Below are 24079 nucleotides of genomic sequence, written 5' to 3' on the forward strand. Positions count from 1 at the left end.
TCCCCGAAGCCGGCAGGCTTCTGTGTGTCGCTGTCAGAAGGGACGACCCCGTCCACGAGCCAGGGCATTCTTTTCCTTCCCCCTTTGCCCACTGAGCCACCGGACGAGGGCCTTAGCTCGCCTTCTCGGGGTGAGCTGCAGCCTGATGAATCCGGGGGTGGTTCCGCACCTCCCCGCCGGTGCGCGAACTGGTGTCCTCCAGGTGACAGCGGGAACAGGGGACTCACGCGGTGCTGCTGGCGCGCCGAGCCCCGTTAGGTTTCTCCGGCAGTAACGGGCCCTCCGAGGCATCGGCCCCACGGCTGCCCAGGCCCCACTGACTGGTTTCGATTTTCCTCTGTGTTGGAGCCGTTCAGTTTGAAGCGCGCCTTCTGAGCGCCTTGCGAGAGCTCTAGGGGCTGCGGTGGCCCTGGAGGTGCCAGGCGGAAATCCAGCTCGAATTGGTACCTTGTTGCCCTGAAAGGCGGGGGCCCCCTGTCTGCCCAGGACGTGGGCTCAGCCACCCGGAACGGGACGCGAGTGCATTTTGGGGCACCGGCCGCGCAGGCCTCGGCCTCTGCGCGTCCCTGGCAGGGGTGGGCTCGCTGCGCCCACCGTGAGCGAGCCCCGCACCTGCTCCGTACTGTGGGCAGGCAGCGCCTGGGGTGCCTGTGCGGGGCTCACCCAGGTCCCTCCCTCCACGGCTCAGCCCCTCCCCCCACCCCCGCCCCGCCCAGCAGGGTCTGCAAACCTCCGCTTGCAGAGAGACAGATGGGAGGTTCTCTAGCCTTCGTGGCAACTACTCCACTCTGCCCTTGCAGCCAGAGAAGATCGTAAACGGGTGGGCGTGGCCGGGTTCCAATAAAGCCTTATTTACAAAAAACAGACCAGAGGCCAGATTTGGCCCCCCAGGGGTTCACTGCCCCCCAGTCTGTGGCATAGACTCCATGCTCTAGATCCGAGGTATGTATCCTTTCTGTCTTCTTAAACTGTTATTGGAAAAGAAATGCCAATGGCCCAATCCCTCCGGGACCTTCCGCACCTGTCAAGACTCTATATGCTACAGACTGGGAGGAAGGCACAGGACCTAGGTCACTTGTCCCCTCTTAGCTCGGTGACCTTGACATGGGCCCAGCTTCGTCCCGTTGTCTGAACAAGGGCTTTGATGGCAACAGCTCTCTTACCAACGCCAGGATTGTTCCAAGAATTAAATGAGTTACGGGGCGCCTGGGTGGCTCAGTCAGTTGAGCGTCCGACTTCGGCTCCGGTCATGATCTCACGGTGCATGGGTTCGAGCCCCGCGTCGGGCTCTGTGCGGACAGCTCAGAGCCTGGAAGCTGCTTCGGGTTCTGTGTCTGTCTCCCTCTCTCTCTGCCTCTCCCCCCTCCCCCGCTCCTGCTCTCTCTCTGTCTCTCTGTCCAAAAATGAATACAAGTTAAAAAATCACAAAGAATTAAATGTGTTGACACGTGGGAGAAGGCCCCGTAAGCTGTGACGTGTCACCTGAGTGTGCCCGCATTTGTCACCGGGTGCAGAGAAGAGAAAATTGGGCAGAGAACTTGCCGCTGGGAACAGGCCGGGGGTTTATTGTTGCCTGTGCCATGCAAACGCCCCTTTTAGGTGCTGGGGTCTGCTTTTTGCCGTCTGCTCTGTGGAACGAAGTGCCCGGTGCCCTGTGGCTCTCTCCCTCTCGGTGCTGCCGGCTCCTGAGCCCTGTCTGTGCTGAGTAACAGCCACGAGAGGAGAAACAGATCTTCCGTGACACTTTACCCAGGCAGCCATGAAAGTCTTCCTGCCAGTTGGTGGAGAGGGTCTCCTTTGACAGGTGCCATGTGATCGAAGACAGGTGCTTTGTGGCTGCAGATTCCCTGCTGCAAAACACACATGTAACCCTGACGAAGTGAGAGGGAGAGCCAGGAAGGGGGGTTATATCACGCGGGCTGTTCGTAGGCGCTGGGTGGGGGGGGGAGGAATTACAAATAAAATTCAGCGGAGACCGTTCCGCTGGCGAGGCTGCGGCCGTCTGCAGCCTGTGACTCCATCCCTGGGCGTCTGGCTGTTAAGGAGGGCCCTTGAGGCCCAGCCTGGACGCGAGCCAGGCGAGGGGCTCTGTGTGTCCGTGGGCTGGTTTCAGACTTGGCCACGGCCGCCAAAGGGAGAGGAGGAGTTGCCCGCACTCCCTCTTGGTGGAAGGCGCACTTTCTCTGGTTGGCGTGCGTTTGGTAAGTGACGCCCACAGCAGGCAGCACTTGGCTTAGGTTCACATCAGTGCAGCAGACCAAGAGGTCTCCGCGATGGGTTGAATCGTATTAACCGCCCCCCCCCCCCCCCCACAAAAGATGTCCTGACCCGCGGGGCCTGTGAATGTGACCTTATTTGGAAATAGGGTCTTTGCGGATGTGATTTAGATGTAGGTTAGGATGAGGCCCTGGAGTGGGGCGGGTCCCTGATCCGATCGGGTTGGAGAAGAGAGATGTCACACAGGGGCAGACATAGAGGTGAGGCAGCCACGAGCCGCGGAGCCCTGGGGACTGACAGTCACCAACAGACACCAGGGAGAGGGAGGGAGGACCCTCCCCGGAGCCATCAGAGGGGACACGGCCCTCCACCTTGCTCTCAGTCTTGGGGCCTCCAGAGCCGTGGGTCTGTATTAAGCGCCCTGGTTTGTGGTCCTTGGTGATAGGTGCTGTCGTAGTCTCCGTCTGGCCTCGGACCTGCTGACTGCCTCAGTGGGTCTCCAGCCAGGGTGGCTGTGAGTGAATTTGAAGGTCCCACGTGGACGTCAGGGTAAGGCACTGACCCGGAAGCGCTCCAGGCCTGGCCGCCCCCCGAGAGGCGGTGTGAACGCCGACCAGGCAGGGGTCCAGGTGGGTCTAGGATCCAGGAGAGGCCGAAGGACGTCAGACTCCCCCTCCTCCCCCCAGTCCCAGATCCCCCGCCCCTTGGAAGTATGGAATACGTGTGTTACGAAAAGCCGGGAATCTTTTCTTGCAGGGGTCCAGAGAGTAAATATTTCAGGCTCTGCGAGCCATCTGGTCGCTGTGGAAGCCGTCAATGCTGCCGCTGTCGTGTGAAAGCAGCTGTAGGCGATGCCTAAACGTATAGGTGTGGCCGTGTGCCAGTAAAGCCCGTTGCAAAAGTAGGTGTCGGGACAGATTTGGCCCACTGGCTGTCCTTTGCCAATCCCGGGTTTTTTGGTTTTTGTTGTTTTTTTATTATTTTTAACTTTTATTTATTTTTGAGAGATACAGAGACAGAATGCAAGTGGGTTAGGGGCAGAGAGAGAGAGGGAGACACAGAATCCAAAGCAGGTTCCAGGCTCTGAGCTATCAGCACAGAGTCCGACGTGGGGCTTGAACTCACGGACCGCGAGATCATGACCCGAGCCGAAGTTGGAGGCTCAACAGAGTGAGCCACCCAGGCGCCCCAAGAATTTCCATTCTTTCTGAAGCTGAATCATATTCCGCTGTATGGATGGACCACGTTTAGCTTATCCGTCCGTCCATGGATGCTTGGTTAATCATGCCGCCGCGTCGCAACGTATCAGTTAAGCGTCTGACCTAGCACGTGGTGGCAGGCTCCCTAAATATTTGTGAGAAGGCAGGATAATTTTATGAGCCAGTCGAGCCATATATAACGGGATTATTTGGGTCTCAAACTAATGAAGTGACTGTAGGGCAGGAGCAGCTGCTAAAAATAATCTGCGCTGGTGGAAAATCCAAAGACCGAGAAGAAGCTGGTTCTGGCTTCCAGCCAGGAACGAGGCCCAGAGGGAGCTGGCACACGGTGTCCCGGGAGCTGTCCGAGGGCCCGTGTGGGACCACGCTTCGGAGCCTGGACTTACCCGCACTCTGAGCAGACCTGTCTCCGGGGTGCACCTGCCTTGGCCGAGTCAGCGGGTAGAACCGAACGCACACCCACTTTGCGGCTTTAACGGCGAGAAGCGCGGCCGGGGTCCCGAGTCTCGGTCCTCGGCCCCCGGCGCCTGGGGTGTGACGGAGCGGGGGGGGGGGGGTGGGGATCCGTCCCTCCTTGCCTTGTCCTCGTGTCTGGTGGTTCCCACGGTCCTTGGTGACAGTCGGCTTGTAGACACGTCGCTCCAGTCCCCACCTCTGTCGCCGCACGGCCACCTGCCCTCTGTGTCTGGTTTCCAGACTTCCCTCTGCCCCTCAGCACACCAGTAGTGACCTCTTCCTTTTTGTTTTGTGAATTTTTTTTAATGTTTACTTGTTTTTCAGAGAGAGAGAGAGAGCATGAGCAGGGGAGGGGCAGAGAGAGGGGGAGACACAGAATCCCAAGCAGGCTCCAGGCTCCGAGCTGTCAGCACAGAGCCCGAGGCGGGGGCTCGAACCCACGAACCGTGAGATCACGACCTGAGCCGAAGTCGGACGCTCAACCGCCTGAGCCACCCAGGCGCCCCTGACCTCTTCTTAGTAGCACCTGCAAAGGCCCCCTCTCCAAGTGGGGTCACGTTCGGGGGTTCCAGGGGGGTACGAATTCTGGGGGGACGCCGTGCCTCCCACAGTGCCCCGCACTTAGTACGTGCCTCAAAGCCGTTAGTTATCATCACTGTGATTCTTTTCATGGACGAGGGTGTGATGACGATAAGCCGTAAGCCCATGGTTGATCATGTTTTATCTTGGTGCTGCACACTTGGCGGTTGGTCTTGAAGTCTGTTCTTGGTTCTGAAGGGAGAAGGGGGGTCGGTCTTTGCTTTTCATTTGAAAAAGACCGTGGAGCTGTGTGTCTGCCCGGTGCCCCCAGCTTACAAATCGAGAAGCCTATTTATGTATTTACTTATTCTTATTTTTAATGTTTTATTTTTAGAGAGAGAGAGACAGAGACAGAGCGGGAGAGGGGCAGAGAGGGAGACACAGAATCCGAAGCAGGCTCCAGGCTCCGAGCTGTCAGCCCAGAGCTCGGCGGGGGGCTCGAACTCACGGACCGTGAGATTGTGACCCAGGCCAAAGTCAGATGCTTAACCGACTGACCCACCCAGGCGCCCCTCGATAAGCCCTTGTAGATTCACTTCTGCTTTATAATTTCATTCTGTACAGTTTTTTTTTTTTGAGGCATAAGGTAAACAGCAGTTTCTCCTGACATCCTCTCCTTTAAAACAAACACAGCTCATTGGTGGCCTTGGGGGGCTTTGATGAGCGGGTATAGTGTCTCTTTCCTGTTTTTTATTTCTTTTAATTTTTATTTATTTTGAGAGAGAGAGAAAGAGAGAGAGCAAGCAGGGGAGGGACAGAGAGAGAGAGGGAGAGAGAATCCCAAGCAGGCTCTGCACTGGCAGCACAGAGCCCGACGTGGGGCTCGAACCCTCAAACCACAGGATCGTGACCTGAGCCGAAATCAAGAGTTGGACCGTTAACCGCCTGAGCCCCCCAGGCGCCCCTCTTTCTTGTTCTTCCGGGAGCAGGGCTGGCCGTGGGCGTTGGGCGTAAGTTCAGCATGCCATGTACTTGGTGTTGATGGTGTTGTGGCTGAAAGAAAGGCTGTCACACGCCGTCTTCCTCGCAAAGGTCTCACTTGGCTTGTTTGACAGCTAAGGAGGTGTGTTATTAAGCAGGTACAAAGACTGCTGTCGTTTGATTTCAAACAGCGCTTGTCATCATCGGGGTGCATTCGCCTAGCACGCCGGAGGGGCGGATGTGACAGTCCTGGGTCGCGTGTTTCCCACGGCAGCGCTCTGTCTCCTGCTTGTCACCAAAGGAAACCGTTTCCTCCTGTTCTGAGAAGGTGGGAAGGATTCAGAAACGAAGGGTGGCTTCTTGCCCGGGAGTTTGCTGGCTGCTTCCATGGCTGGGGTGCGAGGACCTGCTTTCAAACGGAGACTTTGAAACTGTCGAGCAGGACGGGGGCGGCTGGGTGGCCCAGTCGGTTAAGTGTCTGACTCTTGGTCTAGGCTCGGGTCACGGCCTCACGGTTTCGTGGGTTCGAGCCCCGCGTCGGGCTCTGCGCTGACAGCTTGGGGTTCTCTGTGTCTCCCTCCCTCTGCCCCTCTGCCACCCACACTGTCTCCGTCTCTCTCAAAATAAGTAAACTTAAAAAAAAATTGTTTTTAAGTAAAAGTCGAGCAGGACAGACTTCGGCTGAGCTGGCAGTGAGGGAAATGGGTGGTGAGAAGGGTGGCTGGAGCTGGGCGGTTTGGGGTTCAAGTCCTGGTGTTTCTGGCCCGGGCGTGAGGACACCAGACTCTGCGTGAGTTGCCCCCCGTGGGCCGGCGTCATCTGGGGACACAGTGCCTGGACAGAAGTCGGGATGAGCCCGGCTCCCTCGGGCCTGGACCGCGAAGGTAGAGCTTGGCGTCACTCGGGAAGAGGAGTTGAGGAAGAGCGAGACAAGGGGGAAAGAGGGCGCCGTTCCTTTCTGGAATACAGTCAGTTCACGGTTCTTACGTCCTCCCCGCAAACACTCGTCAGCAGATACGGAACCGCTCTTGGCGGGGGACACAGCGCTAGGTTCCTTGGGGCATCTGGTCACGGTGTTCTCACGAACCGATGAACGTACAGCCTTGTTTTATGTGTGCTCCTGTTTAAAGAGACCTTATTTTATATTTTTGATTCATTAAAAATTTTTTTGAATATTTAGTTTTGAGAGAGAGAGAGAGAGAGAGCAGGGGAGGGGCAGAGAGAGAGGGAGACACAGAATCCGAAGCGGGCTCCAGGCTCCGAGCTGTCGGCATGGAGCCCGACGCGGGGCTCGAACCCACGGACCGCGAGATCGTGACCTGGCTGAAGTCGGACGCTTAACCAACTGCGCCACCCAGGTGCCCCTAATGTTTATTTTTGAGAGAGAGAGAGACAGCATGAGCTGGGGAGGGGCAGAGAGAGAGGAAGACAGAGGATCCAAAGTGGGCTCTGCGCTGACAGCAGCGAGCCCGACGCGGGGCTCGAACCCACGGACCGCGAGATCGTGACCTGAGCCGAAGTCGGAGGCTCCACCGACTGAGCCACCCAGGCGCCCCAGTTGGTTTCCTTTTAAAAGCTAGGTAGCATTTCCTTTCATGACTGACCCTCTGTTATTTTTGTCCCCCTGGGAGCTGAGCACCAGCTCCGGGTATCTGCTTGGCTGACTTGGTGGCACAGAGGCGCTGACAGGACCCCCCCCCCCCCCACTCCTGTCCCAGGCTTTGTGAGCAGGGGACGCCCCATCTGCCCGGGCGCTCGCGGTCTCCTGGCGGGAGCTGGCCAGGGCCTTCCTGCAGGAGCTCCGCTCAAGCTGAAGCGGCATCTCCCCGGGCACCGGTGCCATTTGCCGTCCTGGCCACGGGCGCTCTGTTAATTTTGGTTGTCCAGGGTTGTCCTAACAAAGCACCATAGGCCGAATGGCTTAAACCACAGAAACTTATGTGCTCACAGTCCTGGAGGCTGGAAGTCGGAGGTCAGGGCCCGTGGGATTGGTGTCCGTCCCTGGCTTGCAGGGGGGTGTCCTCCCTCTGTGCGCACACCACTGGCACGCGTCTCTCTGTGTGTCCGAATTTCCTCTTCTTATAAGGACACCGGTCAGGTTGGATCGAGGTCCACCCATGGGACCACATTTTACCTTAATCTCCTCTTTAATTTTTTTAAACTTTTTAAAATTTATTTTCGAGAGAGAGAGAGACAAAGTGTGAGCAGGGGAGGGGCGGAGAGAGAGGGAGGCACAGAATCCGAAGCGGGCTCCAGGCTCCGAGCTGTCGGCACAGAGCCCGACGTGGGGCTCGAACTCACGGACCGCGAGATCGTGACCTGGGCCGAAGTCGGACGCTCAACCGACTGAGCCACCCAGGCGCCCCCTTCATCTCCTCTTTAAAGGCTCTGTCTCCCACCACGGTCACGTTCTGATGTCCTGGGGGTGAGGACTCTGACATTTGAATTCTGGGGGGATACAGTTTAGCCCATAGACCCCCAAACACGAGAACCAGCCTCGGGACTGCACTGGCTTCGGGTCGCTCATAGTTGCTGTCCCAGTTCCCCGGTGTCACCTCTGCGTGAACCTCGGTTTTGTACCGTGTCTAGTTGGGGGGTGGGGGGCGGCGGCTGGGCGGCCCTGGAGGCTGGGATCCCGATGCCCATGACTGCTCGTGGCCCTTGCCAGCCAGAGGCCCAGCTCCGGCCGCCCGTGTCCCCGCTGGGCTCACGCACTTCTGTCTGAGCAAACCTGGGAGCTGGAGAACGTACTGAGCGGCACCTACAAGGAGAATGTGTTTCCGGGAGTTGGGGGTTGCTTCATCATCGTCGCAAAGAAGAGCTAGTAGCTAATAGTGCTTCCCGGTGCCAGGTGCCGTGTGAACTTGCCTATCCCAGTGACATCCCCACTCTCTAGATGTGGAAACGCAGACACGGGGCCTGTCCAGGTCCCCCAGCTCGGGGGAGGGGGGGGGCAGGCGGGCCCGGCCTTGAAACCAGATGGCGTGTCCCGTGGCCAAAGCAGGGAGAAGGCCGGTTTTTGTTTCTGCGTCGCGTCTCCCCATTGCGGGCTGTCCCCTGGTCCTTCCGTCCCGGTTAGCCAGGAGGCACCACCCAGGGCACATCGACCAGCCTCCACAGTCTGGCCGCGGCTCTGGCTTCGGCTGTCTGTTTCTGGTGTCTGATTTCCGTTGTCGTGGAGACGGGGTGACAAACGTCCTCCGCGCTGGCCCTCCTGACGCGTCGTTGGCGGCCAGGATGCAGCCTGGGGCGCCGCGGGCCTGCCCCGTAGCCAGGCCTCCGGCGTCGGGCCGAGATCGGAGGCTTATCGGAGGCCCCAGCCCGCCGTGGTTTTTCCCAGAGCCAAATAAACACGAGCTGGGTCACACCGCGGGAGTGGACACTGTCTTCCTTCCTTCCCTGTGCCCCGTGGGTTGGTTTTCCCGGAGCAGTTTGCTTGCCCACGAGGCCGTTGGCAGCGAGGATAGAAATAGCTCTTTGTGGTCGGCGGAGTTCTATCGTCGGAGAGCAGCCCCGTCCTCCGGGCACCCCGATCCCTCACAGGCCTTCCTCAAAGCCCTAAAGAGGCCCCTTCCTCAAATTGCAAGTCATGCCGTCCCCGCCCGTGTCCGTATATGAACGTGACGCGTGCCCCCCGGCTCCCCGCCGGGTGCCCGCTGGCCTCCCGTTCCCCTGCATTTCTGACGCCTCCTCCAGCCGCACCCCCACCTGGCCAGTGAGTGCCCCCCGTTTTCTGACCGTTTTCGGCAGGAGTTAAACCCAGGCTGGCCCTTACCCCGTCCCTGCTTCCTGGGGCGAGGGCTGTTCAGACAAGGGAGGGCCCCGGGCTGGAGGGACTTTTGACTTTTCCTGGGAAGGCGTGAGGACGGCGGGGTAGGAGGGTCCTCGGGAACCTCACCTCGGCCCAGATGGACGGGCACCTGCTCTGGGCCTTGAGGCGTGTGGGACGCTTCCATCCCTGGGTCTTTGGGCCCGGAAGAGTGGCGCTTGGGACGTCTCGAGGGACGGACGGATTGCCACCAGGCTTCTGTTATGGGCTCCCCGATGTGACGGGTTTTCCTGCAGCGACCTTCTGGTTCTGTCTTCCCCCCGTAACTGGCTCTTCCCGTTGCCCCCGGATGAGAGATTCATCCTGTGTTTTCTTTGGCCACGGCAGATGGTGGAGGAGTTTGTGTCGAGGGCATGGGGGTGCGCCCAGCTCTGCCCTCATCAGCACGATCGTGGCAGCTGGTCACGGTCACTCTGATGCTGTGTGTTCCCACCTGAGAAACGGAGAGAGGGGGACAGGCGAGGTGTCTCGTGCCAACCTCGTAACCTCGCAGTTGAGGGCACCGAAGCCCGGAGGGGCCGAGTGCCCCACCCGAGGGTCACACGGCAGATGAGACCTGGAGTCGGGTTCGTCTGGAGCCCTTCTCGCCGGCCACCTCCCTGGGGCCTGGAGGGGGGGCGGTGAGATGCCGGCTGTTCAGATGCTCCTGTGCCTCTGACAGCGAAAGACGGCTCCGTCCCACCCACCTGGTGGAGGAGAAGCCCCGTTTCTCTGGGACTCTGCCCGCCGTATCCTTACAGAAAAGGAGCTGATGCTCAGGTGGGCAAGGGAGGTCCCAGGCTGGGGCGCCTGGGGGGGCTCAGGCGGCGAAGCGTCTGACTCTGGGTTTCGGCTCAGGTCATGATCTCACGGTTCATGAGTTCGAGCCCCGCATCGGGCTCTGTGCTGAAAGCATGGAGCCTGCTGAGGGTTCTCTCTCTCTCTCTCTCTCTCTCTCTCTCTCTCTCTCTCTCTCTGTCTCTCCTTTCGCTCTGCACTTCCCTGCTTGCTCTCGCTAAATCAATCAATCAATCAATAAATGAACAAACTTGGGGGGGAGAAAAAAAGAGGTCACAGGCTGATTTTTGCCCGTGCCTTGATCACGGGCTTTTTGTGGGCGTGTGGGGACATTTCTGGAGGGGAAGCCGGCAGTTGAGGGAGGAGCTTAAGGAGACTGAATGCAGGGGGCTCTCTGCTTGCTCCTCTGCCGCCCTTCAGAGACCGAAGGCCTTACGGTGAGGAGCAGAAAGCATCTGAACCGGGCCTCTGGCTCTTCCCGTGCAGGGGTGGGCCGGGGAGGGGTGGGGGGAATGAATGGGTGGCTGGTGGAGGGGCAGACCCTGCCACCCTCCCCTCAGGCCGTCACGGGACCTTCTTGCCCCTTCTCCCGAAGCGCCGGGTAGCTGCCTTCCCTGTCTGTTCCCTGGGAGAGGCACGGGGCACGGGAGCACAGTAAAGGCTCTGAGAAGTCCTGCAGAAAAGGTCCCGTGTTTAGCTCCACTTCCCCCACTCCTTCCTCTGCTTCCTCGACCCTGGCTTAATTCCCGCCAGACCTGGGAGCGCCCAGGTCCGGGGAGCCCACGTGGGGACCAGAAATGACAGGGATGAACGGGCAGGCATCTTGCTCACCTGGGCCCCATGGTATTCCCATTTTCTCGGGGTCTGCTGGGTGTCCCAAAGCTAGTTTAAAGCTGTGCCAAATGTACTCTCTGCCGGGAGCATACGGTGGCCGAAGGAGGTGGAGGTCCGTTAAACTCTCGGTTAGGAAAGGGGCCCCGGGCTCCCAAAGCTTGGGGACTGACGGGCAAGTACCCGGCTCCGCGGCCGCCTGCCTGCACCCAGAGGCCTTTTCTGGAACGGCGCCCGACACCCGCGTGTCTGTCCCCCCCTGAGGCTTGCGGCCTGCTGAGCATGCGGGCAGGGTAGGCGTGACGGGGCTCAGGGTAGCAGGTGCGCATTTATTCTGGACGCTCAGCTCGTGGGACGGCGGCATACAGATCCCGGCCCCTCTCTTCCTGGTCCTGGGGCCTCGGCCAGTCCTCTCTCTTCCTCGTCTATAAAGTGGGGATAAGGGAGGTGGCCTGCCTCACTGCACTTAGACCCCCCACGGCCATCCACGGGCACCCGGAAGGCACCGCTCTCCCCGTGTCGCTGCCTGTTGTCGTCTCGTGTTCTGCCTCTCCTCTCCCTCCTCCCTACCCTCCTCCCACCCGTGGGGATCTTGGACCGGGAGAGGTGTCTAAGGTTTCTTAACTGCCCGTGACTCCCCCCGACTGCTGCGTCGTGGGCAGCACTTTGTCGCTGGGGAGACTTGGTTCCAGTAGGAATGTCAGCCTTGGCTGCCTCTCCTCGGGTAGGTCGGCTGTGTGCAGAGCCTCAGGTCCCCGGTCTGCAGCGGCAGGGGGAGCCCGAGTGAGCTCGTGGAGGAGGATGTTGGGGGGCGGGGGGGGGCTCCCCATAGACAGACTTCCTTCCTCCGCGGCGCCAGGTCTGGCCATCTCTGTCCCCACCCCGAAGGCCGTCGCTCGCTGCCCTTGCGGGTGGGGGATTTCGAGGTGGGGGTGGAATGGGGCAAGGCAATGGGACCTTGAGAACGGAGAGGTGGCAGTTTGTCGAGCGGGACTTCACAGACATCCTCTCTGCCCGGCTTATTAGCCAGCCTCCTGCTACAGGAGGTCCCAGAACAAAAGGACACACGTTTCGCACCTGCTGGGAACGTGGGGCCGGGGACTGGCACCGTCTCCCCGCCAGCTTGTGGGCCAGGGTCCTTCAAGACTCAGTTCCAAGGTTACCTCCTCCAGGAAGCCTGCCTGGACTGCCGCCCGTTCCCTCTCCGGTCCCTCCACTATTTGCGTCCTGGACGCTGAGGCCTCGGGGCAGGGCCTGTGTCTGCGTCCTTGCCCTGCCAGGCCTGGTTGCTGGTGGATGTCGCTAGGGGTCGCCGGGTGAGTAGATGAGCAGAAGTAAACTGAGCCCAGTCCCCTCGCGGCTCAGCTGTAAATGTGCATCGAAAGCCAGCCTTCTTCTGTGAAGTGGAGGAAATCTCGACTGAAAGTGGACGAACACAGGCGCGCCTGCCCTCCCCACCCCCTGACCGTTAACCCCTGTCTGCCAACAAAGGGGGGCCAGGGACTGAACCGCGTCCCTCAGTTTCTCCAAACGCAGATGTTCTGTGCAGCTGGGGAAGCAGGTGCGCTTTGAATTGGGGTCCGCTGGGCAGAAGTGGGGGTCACCCCACTCCCACCCGCGGAGGCCCGGGAGGGAGCCCCCCTCGGAAGGGGGGCCGCAGGCCGTGGGGTGACCTTCCCCACCCCTCCCCCTCCGACCCGACCTGCTCACCAGCCCACACTCAGCGGCCCCTCAGAACTTCGTGCTAAAGCCGTGCGGTCCTGTCGCCTGTGCGGCCGACTGCGTCAGCAAAGCGGACAGAGGGCGGTCGCGGGACCGTGACCCTGGGCTGGGTCAGGGGAGCATTCGACAGCAGCTGTCCCGGCCGCACACTTGGCTGGCGGGTCCAGCCGTCCCTGCCTAGCCCCTGCTGTCACCATTGTGCAGAGCCTCACCCTGCGGGAGCCGTGGCTTCCTTGGGGACGGAGGGGGCCTGGTTGCCGGGACAACCAGAGGTGAGGGGGTGGGAGGCCAGGCCTCCGGCAAATGGCTGAGCCTCCCGCAGCCCCAGAGAGCGAGCGAGTGAGCGGGCGCCCCGGCGGGGCGGGCTGATCCTGGACTGCAGGGCACAGTATCAGAGGATCCCTGTCAGCACCTCCCCCCTAGGAAGGGGGTACGGGGTGGGGGGCAGTAGGCGTTACTCGCTGCCTCCTCCCCCATGTCCCCACCGCCCCCCAGCTGCCTGGCGGGGCCGGGGAGGGTGTGTGGGCACGAGCGTGTGGCCGAGGGCCCAGCGCGCGGCAGGGTAACGAAGAGAGATGCGCACAGCTGCTGAGCTCGGCCCTGCCCTCGGGCCCCCACCCCGTGTCCACACTGGATTCGTCATCCAGCAGAGGGACAGAAGAGCGGGCTGTCCCTCTGTGCCAAGGACACCCACCCCGCGTGTTCCCCGGAGGCCGGAGGTGGGGCCTGGGTGGACCTTTGTCCCGAGGGTCTAGAGTCAGGGACCCTGCCCCACCCCGGCCACGTGGGCTGAGGGATGCCCACCCCCTACGCCTAGTTCTGCTCTGTTATCGTGCGAGATCGTCACGCTGTTACTATTTTAATACTCCGCATCGTCTCCGACAGGAACAGGTGCTCCCTGAGTGCAGGGCCCTCTGTCCCCTCGGAGCCCAGGGTGCGGTCTGCAGAGCCCAGGACGGCCGGGCGGGGTCCCTGACGGCCCCGTGAGATTCCAACCTGAGCGAGGGTCCCAGGGAGTCCCCGCCCGGCCAGCTTCTGGGGGTCCCGAGGCGGCCGCAGTCGGGTGTGGAGCGGCTTCGCGCACTAGATGCCAGTAGCACCTCCTGCCTCCAGGTGGACGGCCGTATCCGCGTCCGGACGCTGCCAGGCCCCTGGGGGACAGAACTGTCCCCGGAGGCTGGGCGAGGGGCGCCGGCGAGATGCAGGGGACAGCGTCCCGGCGCTCAGGGCCGCGCGCGGCTGTGCACGGACGTCTTTTGAAGGACGGCAGGACAAATCCCTGTTTTCCCGGCTCCGTGCAGGAGTGGGAAGGGTGTCCTGTGCCTGCCAGAGACCAGGTCACGGCCGGTCCGGGCCCGCGGGGCGCACGGCGGTAGATCCCTCCGGCCCCTAAGCTGAGGCGCCTCTACCCCACGTGCAGGTGAGAACACGGAGGGTCCCGGGTGTCCACAAATGCGGAGGGTGCCTGGGCCCCACTCTGCCGCAAGAGCCCCGCAGACGGGTGGCTTGGCAGAAACTCATTCTGTCACCGTGGGGAGGCCGGAAGTCCAAAGTCGGGATGTCAGCTGCGTCGTGCTCCCTCGGGGGCTCGAGGGGAGGATCGGCCTTGCCTTCTCCGGCCTCTGGTGGCTTCAGGCACTCCTGGGCTTGTGGCTGCTCGATTCTGGTCTTTGTCTCTGTCTTCACGTGGCTGTCTTCTCTCTCTCTTTTTTAAAAAAAATTTTAAATATTTATTTTTGAGAAAGAGAACAGGGAAGGGGCAGAGAGAGAGGGAGAGGGAGACACAGAATCCGAAGCGGGCTCCGGGCCCCGAGCTGTCGGCACAGAGCCCGACACGGGGCTCGAACCCACGGACCTCGAGATCATGACCCGAGCCGAAGTCGGACGCTCAGCCGACAGAGTCTCCCGGGCGCCCCATGTCTTCGTCTTCGGGGCACCAGTGGTCAGGGTGGCCTTGTCTCAGAAATATCCGCAGAGACACTGTATCCAGATAAAGCCACATTCGGGGCACGGGGGCGAGGGCTGCACCATGTATTCCGGGGGCTGAACTTCAACCCTTCGTAGCACGTGATGGGTTCTTGCACATCTTCCGGATCTGGCTGCCTCCCAAGGGCCGGTACAACCCAGAGGAGGGAGGCCTCCCTGAAGAAAGCGTGCGGGGCTCCGAGGAGGGAGACGTGCCCGGCGGGCCTCTGGGAGGCAGGCACCCGTGTCGGCGTTTGGGGAACCGCGTGGGCTCATTGTTCGTTCTGATAGAATGTCGTCTATCGCACGCAGCTCTAGAACTCAGAGATACGACCTGCAGGGCTTTAAACTTTACAACAAAGGAAGCAGCCGTTCGAGGAGCCATAAAGAGTCACACGGGCGGCGTGTTAGTCAGGCTTGGGGACGTAAGTGCAAAGGCCCGGCTCCTTGAAAGCCAGGGGCGGCTTACAGAGCGTGGCGGGGAGCCCTGGATCGGCGTCCCAGGCCCCGGTCCTGCCCCGCTCCCGGCCAGCCCTGCTTGCCTCCTCATGTCGGAGCAGAGACCGTGGCGAGCACTGGGAGAAGCTGCCTTGCCGGAGATCACAGCCGGGTGGGTAGTGAGACCGGACCTGCTTCACCTGAGTCCTCCTCCTGCCCAACCCCCCCCCCCCCACCCCTGCCTGCACCTGGAGAGCATGCTCGGTCCCGGCACACGTGGGCCAAGCCGCAACGAGGTACCTTTTCTTCGTCGGCTTGCTGATGAGTTCCCGGTACCGGTGTCCCCCGAGGCCGGGCGCCGACTCTGGCGTCTGGGCCGGTGTTTCCTGTTGGTAGCGACTTGAGCGATGACCTCGAGAAAGAATGGGTTGACAGCGGCTGGGGCTGCTGCCCCGGATGCCGGGGGGGCCGAGATCTAGAGCAGCAGAGGTGGGACTCAGAAGACGCATAGGGCAGGTGCTCCTGGGGCCTAGAGCCAGATGCAAAGGGTCAGGCCCAGAGAGGTGGTCGGAAGGGGCAGGCGCCTAGCACATCCCCGGCTGCTCCCCGTGACCCGTTCAGTAGCCAGGCGCACGAGGAGGTGAGGAGCACGGTGGCCCCGTGGGCCGCTGTGGTGGCCGGTCCTGAGCAGCTGCGGGGACGGGAGCCACCTCGGGTCTCGCGAGGACACGAGTGCATCCTGTTCCTTCTGCAGCTAAGGTAACAAAGTGACTCGTGTTAGTGGATTTGCCACCACGAAGCCGACCTTCTCCGGCCCCATCGTCACACGAGCGTGACCTGGGACGCTCGGGGACACTTGCGTTTTTACCCACGGCGTTGGCTGGACGCATCCTCTGTGCTCGCGTGTGTCTGTTCCGCTCGCGTGACCCAGGCTGTGCCTGTTTCAATAACGGTTGTGTCCCCGGGGGCTTATTAGCCTGGGGTCTGGCACACGGTAGGTGCTCAGTAAAACGGGAGCAGCCAAAGAATGTTCTGGGCCTCTTGAAATGACGTGGCATAGCTGGGGCCGTCTCGTGGCCGTGCGAGTTTCCTGTGGTTGCAGTCACAAATGCCCACGTTCAGTGGTTCAGAGCAACACGGACGTACCGTTCTGGAGGTCTTACGTCCTCAAATCCAGGGCTGCCCGCCTTCTGGAGGCTCCGGGGAGATTCCGTTTCCTTGACTTCTCAGCTCCCAGAGGCTCCCGTGTTCCTTGTCGTGGGGCCCGTCCTGCATCTGCAAAGCCAACAGCGCGGTGTCTTCGGATCTCTCCCTGTCTCTGCCGTCTCCTTGCTCACGGTTCACTTGTGTCCTTTTTTAAAGGACCCTTGCGGTGTCTTTGGGCCCCCCTGGATGAGCCAGGATAATTCCCCGTGTCACGATCCGTAACTTAATCACACCCACAAAGGCGTTTTGCCGTGCAAAGTCACGGGTTCCAGGGATGGGGATGGAAATATCTTTGGGGGGAAGCGGGGCGTTATTCAGCCGGGCACGGGGGCCCTAAAAGAAAATTGCCCTTAGGAGCTTCAAAGAGGAGCACCGGAGGGGGATGTCAGAGTCCTGAAACGTTCCCTCGTTCGTTCATCGACAGTTTCACCATTGACTCGCCGTGTGTGTCCTCTGGGCCGGGCCCCGTGCACTGCCCTTCCAGCAGCAGGTGCACACAGATGCCTCAGACGTGGTCATACTCGAAAGGGCGACAACAGCACGGGGCCCACGGGATTGTGTGGGGTGCCGTGGGGAGCCTCACTTTGGCTGACGGAGAGGGGTTCTCCCCATTGGCTTCTAGCTGCTCCTTTGGGGCTTTCCCTCCGAAGGCTGGTCACCGGGAAACCCTCGTGGGTCGTGATGGTCCTTCCCCTTTGTTGCCTGGAGTGTTGCATCCATTCGGGGTGGGTGTGGTCCCGTTTGCCCAGGCGGGCCACCTGAAATGCCACGTCGGCCCCTGGAGTATCTCAGGTGGGGGCGTAGCCGCCAGCCCCAGGGCTGCCCCAAAGCCACCTGCTTTGGGAAGGTGCCCCTCTGTCCAGCGGACCTGATTCTCTAGTTTGGATGGAACCTTTAGCAGATGGTATGTGGTCTAACTTGCACTGGCGGAGATGGGCCACTAGAGGGCGCCATCCTTCAGGCGGTTTCCGCACGCGCTTCGCTAGTTTTTTCTCTAGTTGAGGTTTCTTGTGGCAGGTGCACATCAAATTTTGTGTGTGTGTGTGTGTGTGTGTGTGTGTGTGTGTGTGTGTGTTTAACGACTTAATGATTTAATCTTCTTATTTTCTCAGCAGAGCACGCTTTGGATTTCCCCGAATACAACGGGACATTACTGATCAGGTTAATTAATACGAGTTCGCCGAGCAGGGACCAGGCGAACTTGCTTCACTGGGCTTTGTTTTTCCCTGCCTTTTCCATTTTCTCTTTATTAAGCAGACTTCTCTCCTGGTGTGTTAACCTTGTTGGGCTTGTCCGCTCCTGGAAATGACCAGATTTCCTTACTCGCACCCCCCCCCCGCTTTGGTCGGGGCACCCTGCCCCACTTGGCCCCAAGGGGCCGTGGCCGATACGCATAAAGGGAGACGTCGGATGTCGATGTGGCTTTTTTGATAATTCTGAGTTTCATTTGGGGGTGGTTTCCCTCCTCTGCCCCCACCTAATGCTTATTCTAGATCCTTCCTCCCTCTTTGTTGACTCATGGCAGATTTTCATGACCAGTGATTGAAATTGCTTCCACGTCCTCACCGAAACCCGGCACGATTGATTGGTAGAAATGTGATAAACTCACCATCCGCAAATCAAGGGAACAGAGCACACACATCCCATCCAGATTAGCACGGATGCAGCCAGGATGCGGTGATTACCAGGCGTTTGTGTGAAGGGCGGGGGGAGGGGGACCGAGAAAGCAGGAGGCAAAACCGGACGGCCCTTTCGGGGGTCAGGGGAGGCTGGCCGCGGGGACGTGGGTCCAGCTGATCGTCAGCTCACGGACATGTGCTGAAGGGCACCCCCTACGTGATATGATGTTGGCCCTTGAGGTTTTCGGGAAGCCAGGATTCTTCCTCACTCTCAGAAAAGCAGGTTTGCCTGGTGGGGGGGCTCTCCCCCATCCTTTGTTCCTGGCACGTATATGCATTTTAATTTCACTGTGAGTCACTGGAGACATGCTTCTGAGCCTCCCGTGGGCTCTGACTTCCTTGTCCTGGTCGCCGGTCACCATTCACGGTAGCTGGCCTTGGCTCCCTGCTGGCAGACTTTGGGCGGCACCTTGGACTTCAGAATTGGCGTGGCGGGGGGGGGGGGGGAGGGGGGGTCACACCGTGTTGCTGGCACCGTCCAGCCGCCATCGTGGTGTTTTATGTAGAGTCGAGGTTCTGTTACAATTCAGCCTGATTAGCGTCTGTTTTAAATGCTCGGCCACCGTATAAAGATGTTCGCGGTGATGCCTGTGCAGTAAATTAAGGATCTTTGAGATCCGATCATGCCTGGTTTGCAGTGAAGTGGATGTTTCCACGTCTGGACTCTTTGGGAGTGGGTGACGTGGGGGTTCGTGGCCTCTTGTCATCTGAACATGCAGTTAATGAGGCCGTCCCACCCCTCGATACTCACAGATGCCTGAGGCTGTCGGGATTCGGTTCGACTCGGTCCCATCAGGTGAGCGTACCTTCGTGGGGTCGTCTCCACGCGGGGCCGACCCCTGGGGACGCAGGGGTGAGGGAGGCCGGCCTCTGCCTCCGGGACTCTGTCATCCGGCGGTGAGACGTGCACACACCCCCTAGGTCGTAGCCTCCGGGAGCACCGGGGCTGTGAGTGAGCTCATGGCCAGACCCTGCAGACTTTCATGGTGCCTGGCCCCCCGGGTGAACCTGTCAGGTGGGTGACTCTCCATGACGCTGGGCCCTCCCTGTCACCCAGCACAGATGCTGATGGCGGGACCGAAGGGGAGAGCCAACACTTCCCGCTCTGCTGTTTCTTGTTAAATTAGTTGTCACGACAACCTCACGGTCGCGTCTGGTTATTATCCCTCTGCGGGGGAAAGACAGTAAAAGACGGAAGGAGATGAAGCTTGTGCCCAAGGTCATTCTGTGATGCACCTGCAGAGCCTCTGTGCTCTCTGTTCTGCCCGTCCCAGCACCCACCCTGGGCCCGGGGGGCTTCGGAGGAGGGCGCAGGGCCCTGGAAGAATGGAGGTTGGCAGCGAACTGTAAGAGCGCACGGCGTGTTGGGCTGGTTCAGCTGCAGGCTGTGGTGCTGCTGGAGGAGGCACAGCCTGTGCAAAGGTCCTGGGGCGCCCGTGCCCGGCCCCGAGCTCTTCAGTGGCGGCTGGGGGTAGGGTGCCACGGGGAGGGATTTGGTCTTTGTGCAGGGAGGCAGTGGAGGATGGGGACGGTCTGTGGGCACAGGAGTGACCTGATGGGCTGTGTTCACGGGACACAGTCTTGAGAACCTGTGGGAGCTGGACCGGAAGGGAGGGACCAGGAACCCGAGACCCGCAGAGACTAGAGCGGACGCCCCGGCCTCACGCTCGTCCCGCCACAGTATCCGGCCCCCGAAGAGTCTCCCTGGGGCATCCGGGAGCTTGAATGAGCTGACCCACTTGCTCCCCGCCTGAGCAGCCGGCACGTCGACTCGCCCCTAAAGGATCAGTCGCCCTTCGTGAGCCAGCAGCCCAGACCCCTCCCGTGTCCCGGTTTCTGCTCGCCAGGTGGTTTATGTGGTGAAGCGGACATTTCACGTTCACCTGGAAGTCTTTCTTCCCGCCTGCTTCCCACAGACAATTGGTTTTTCTGTGGTCCTGGCGTTTTTCTGATCAGCCAGGGCGAAGGGGAAGAAAAGGCCTGATCTGGGTCGGGAAGTTCTCTGTTTGACATCAGCCTCTGAGCTCCAGGCTTTTTTTTTTTTTTTTTTAATATTTATACTGAAGCAACTTTTGGTATTCAGAAGGCCTGCTTTCCCGGAGACGGGCGGACAGCTTTGTTCTTGCCGGTCTCTGCTCCGGGTGCCTGCAGCAGGTGGCTGGTCGGCGTGCACCCGCTGGCGGCCGAGGTCTGCTCCAGAGGTGGCTTGTCCCAATACGTCCCTAATTGCAGAGCAGAATCCTCCCTCCCGGGTCCTCGCCCTCCGCACAGCCACATCACAGTAATTGGGTCCTTGGTGACCCACGACTGCCAGGCTAATGTAAGCCTTAATGGAAACTCTCTTTTTCCACCCAATTAAGTGGCTGGAGGTGGAATGTTTTGCAAGAACACTCTGTTCCCTGCTCTTCTGACTTTGTGCCTCTCACCAAAATTCTCCGCTCCGTTTTGTCTGCGTAAACACGTAGTCGTTCATTCCTTCCCTAAATATTTATCGCACGCTTCGTGTCAGGCTTTGTGCAAGATACGAGGTCGTGGTCCGGACCAGCACCTGGCGCCTCTACAGCCCTGGGGGAGGGGGGGGCAGGGTGCAGGGAGGCGGACACACCCCACAGCCACGTGACAGGGGGTAAAAGATTGTAGTTGTCGCGTGCAAGGGGCTTGGGAACCGGAGGAGCCCTAACTCTGTCTAGGGCCTGAGTGCAAACGGAACGCTGTCCTCACAAATCCGGGGGCTGTAGTTGGAGTTAGCCGGATGGAAGCAGGTCGGGTTCGCTCATCACGTGTTTGGGGGGTTTGGGTTTTACCCCGGAGCCGGTGGGAGCCGTGGTGTGGATTACACCATGGTTAGCTTTGCGTGCCGGGAGGACTGCTGCTTCAGACGGGACTCAGTTTGCAAATGGCAGGAAACTCCACCCAAAGTGGAACAGGAACAAAACAGAATCCCCCGTTGCGTTTGACAGAAAGAGCTGCCTGTGGCTGGCCTCAGGTAAGGCTTGATCCAGCACACAGATGGTGTTGCTGAACTGTTCCCTCCGTTCCGTTGACCCTGTCTTCATTTCCAGGGTCGGCTGGGGGGGTAGGATGATAGTACCGCTCCCACGTGCATCCTTGCCGGATCGAGGCCGTTGGGAGAAAGTGCCCGTCTCGTTCTGCATTCCCAGCATGGTCTCCCTGGGGCCGCTGACCCTGATCAGGCCAAGCACGTTCCTGCCTCGATAACTGTGTTTTGGGGAGAATAGCGTACCCATTGGCTCCACCTGGGGTTGGAGGCAGATCCCCACCTGGATTGTAAGTCCCGAGAACGGTGGGTAGATGCTGGGCTCTGTTTGACCAGGAGAAGGGCGACCGGGCGCTGGAGAGAAGAAACAGCAGAGTCCAGGATGGTCACCTGCAGAAGCGGAGAGGCTGAGGCGGGACCCGCGGGAGGTCGAGTGGCCCTCCTGGTGACGGGTTCCTCCCCTCTCCCCACCGGCTGCCCCTAGGACCGGACACAGGATGCAGGGTCTGAGGAGGGTCCTGCCTAGCGTCTCGGTTCCTCTCTGTGCCCTTTGCGTGTATATGTGTGTCGGGAACTTTCCACCTTCAGTCACCCACGGCTCCAGATGGAGGTTATCATTTGCGGTGGCTTCTTGTGGTCAGGGCTGTGCTGTGGGGTTCCCTCTTCTGATTTCTCTGTCCCTCCAGATTGCGTGCTGTGTCCCCCGAGGCTGGGGCGGTGCTGCTGGGGGAACCCCAGCCCGATGGTGTGGGCGCCAGCCCTTTGGAAAAGAGGGTCTCGGGAGAAGCCGGGGTGGCAAGATAATCGCCGTGGGGACAGGCAGTTCTGCATCTGGCTCAAAATCGAGAACAGGGATTTGGAGAAGGAATGAAATTCTGGGTTCCCCCTCCCGCAGGCGGGAAACGGTCTGTGCTTCCCTCCGACCCCGCTAGAAGCTGGGAGATGTTGTGGTTTGGGGCCTTGCAGGCCTCGGGTGCTCGGACCCTTCCCTAACCAGCTGCGCCAGCTCGGAGGTGGCTCGCTCTTTTAGAGACCTCGTCCCCGGTGGGAGCCTGGCCTGATAGCTCGGGGAAGATGTGCTCAGTAAATCTCCTTCCTTCCTGGGGAGGCAGTCACCTGGGGCAGGCGCTGGCCAGGTAGAAAGTTGCTGAAACGTGGCCCCTGTCTTCATCTCTGAAAGGGACACAGAAGTCACTCACCAGTTTGGATTTCGGGGGGCTGGTGGGGTGTGCTCGTGTCTTCTAAGTTCTTGCTGCTCTCGGCCCGGCATCAGCAGCGTCACCCTGGGGTGATGGTTACTGACGCTGAGCCTCGGACCCCGCCCAGACCTGCCGGATCAGCCTGTGAGCCCAGGGGGATCCCAAGTTTAGTGCTTCGGGGGTGAGTGGTTAGCCAAGGCCCCAGGGCAGGCTCTGGCTGATGACGGGGGGGGGGGGACGATTGGCATCCCAGCGGTGACAACAGGGGTGATGTCTTCCTAGGGCTGGTGTCCCTCTGCAGGTGCCCCCTGCTGGGTTCCCCAGGATGTGGCCCCTGAGCCCCCCTCCCACGCCCTTCCCAGGCTGATCCAGGCGGCGTGCATTTCCCCGGTGTCACTGGAGACAGAAGGCGTGGAATGATCTTTTCCGTCAAAGCACAGAGGAGCAGCACAGGGTCTTAAAACGGCGCCGAGGACAGGGGATTCCAAGGTGCTGAGCCGTGTAGATGCCTCTTGCATCCAGCAGAAGATATGCCTCTGAGCCTGTGGGTGATGACAGCGACCTATTTCTTCACCCCCAAACTTACGGCTTCTCTCTTGCCCACACGTGAAGGCCCAGGCGTGTGGCCCTCTGGGACTTCCTCGGGGTGGGGGTGGGGGGTCTGCTGCAGACAGAGCTCTCTTCCCGCAGGGCCGCCTGGCAAGGCGAGTTCTGCGCCTCGGCCCTTCCTGGCCTCAGAGGTGAGCACCCCGGGACAGGCTCGGCTGCGGCAGGGCCCCCTCCCCTGCGGCATTGGCTGTCGTGAGCTTTGGGGCCGGGGGCACTTCCTCCTACCACGATGTCCTAATAACTTTACTTCACAAGAACGTAGGAATACGGCCATGGCCAAGCCTTCCCCGTCTCCTCCTTTCCTCTGCCCTCCCCGCTCCCAGAGGTTTAACACTGTCCTTGTCATTGGGGACCGGGGCCTTTCCTTCTCTTCTCTATGAGTTTAGATGCATACACCTAGGAATATATCGCTTTGAGTTTCTGATTGTGCTGTTTGCATAAATATCACGCCGGATTGTCTTGAAACCTGTTTTTTATTTATTTTTTAATGTGTATTTATTTTTGAGAGAGAGAGAGAGAGCGAGAGAGAGAGAGCATGAGCAGGGGAGGGCCAGAGAGGGGGAGACCCAGAATCCGCAGCAGGCTCCAGGCTCTGAGCTGTCAGCGCAGAGCCCGACGCGGGGCTCGAACCCACGAACCGTGAGATCGTGACCTGAGCCAAAGTCGGACGCTGAATGGACTGAGCCACCCGGACGCCCCTGACACCTGCTTTTTATAATTCAACACCATGATGCATATTGAACTTAATTAATTATACATTGGGCACCTGGGTGGCTCAGTTGGTTAAACGTCCCAACTCTTTTTTAAATTTTTTTTTTTTTCAACGTTTTATTTATTTTTGGGACAGAGAGAGACAGAGCATGAACGGGGGAGGGGCAGAGAGAGGGAGACACAGAATCGGAAACAGGCTCCAGGCTCTGAGCCATCAGCCCAGAGCCCGACGCGGGGCTCGAACTCCGGGGCCGCAAGATCGTGACCTGGCTGAAGTCGGACGCCTAACCGACTGCGCCACCCAGGCGCCCCTGCGTCCCAACTCTTGATCTCAGCTCAGGTCTTGATCTCAGGGTTGTGAGTTTGAGCCCTGCGTGGGGCATGGAGCCTACTTAAAAAAAAAATACATACATACATACACACACACACACACACACACATATATATGTATATGTATATGTATATGTATATGTATATGTATATGTATATGTATATGTATATGTATATGTATACCTACATTCATCCCATTAGTGCTTTCTCTGCTAGGTGCTGGGCCAGGCCGTTGGATGCCAGGGGCTAGGACACATCCTTCCCCTCCGTCTCCTGCCGGCTCGCCACGATCGGCACAGTGAGGACAGTCTCCGTCTCGTTCTCCCCTTAGTGCCCGGCCAAGCGGCGACAACGTAGGTGACCCTCGATGGGTGTTGGCTAGATCAGTAGGC

The 24079-nt window shown here is 59.9% G+C and overlaps 1 protein-coding gene across 4 annotated transcripts in view; it reads left to right on the forward strand.

Moving 5' to 3' along the window:
* The window catches only part of PARVB (parvin beta), a 105154-nt gene that overhangs the window by 18365 nt on the left and 62710 nt on the right, over positions 1-24079 (forward strand). Inside the window, exon 1 of one of the 4 annotated variants that reach the window (XM_043562855.1) lies at positions 9012-9108. The exons of the other annotated variants lie outside the window; for them this stretch is intronic. Within the exon in view, the coding sequence (XP_043418790.1) occupies position 9108 (1 nt within the window). The 5' untranslated portion in view covers positions 9012-9107. Of the gene's footprint in view, positions 1-9011; positions 9109-24079 lie in introns of those variants that run through there. 4 annotated transcript variants of the gene reach the window in all.

Source organism: Prionailurus bengalensis, chromosome B4 (genome assembly GCF_016509475.1).
Source record: "Prionailurus bengalensis isolate Pbe53 chromosome B4, Fcat_Pben_1.1_paternal_pri, whole genome shotgun sequence".
NCBI lineage: Eukaryota > Metazoa > Chordata > Mammalia > Carnivora > Felidae > Prionailurus > Prionailurus bengalensis.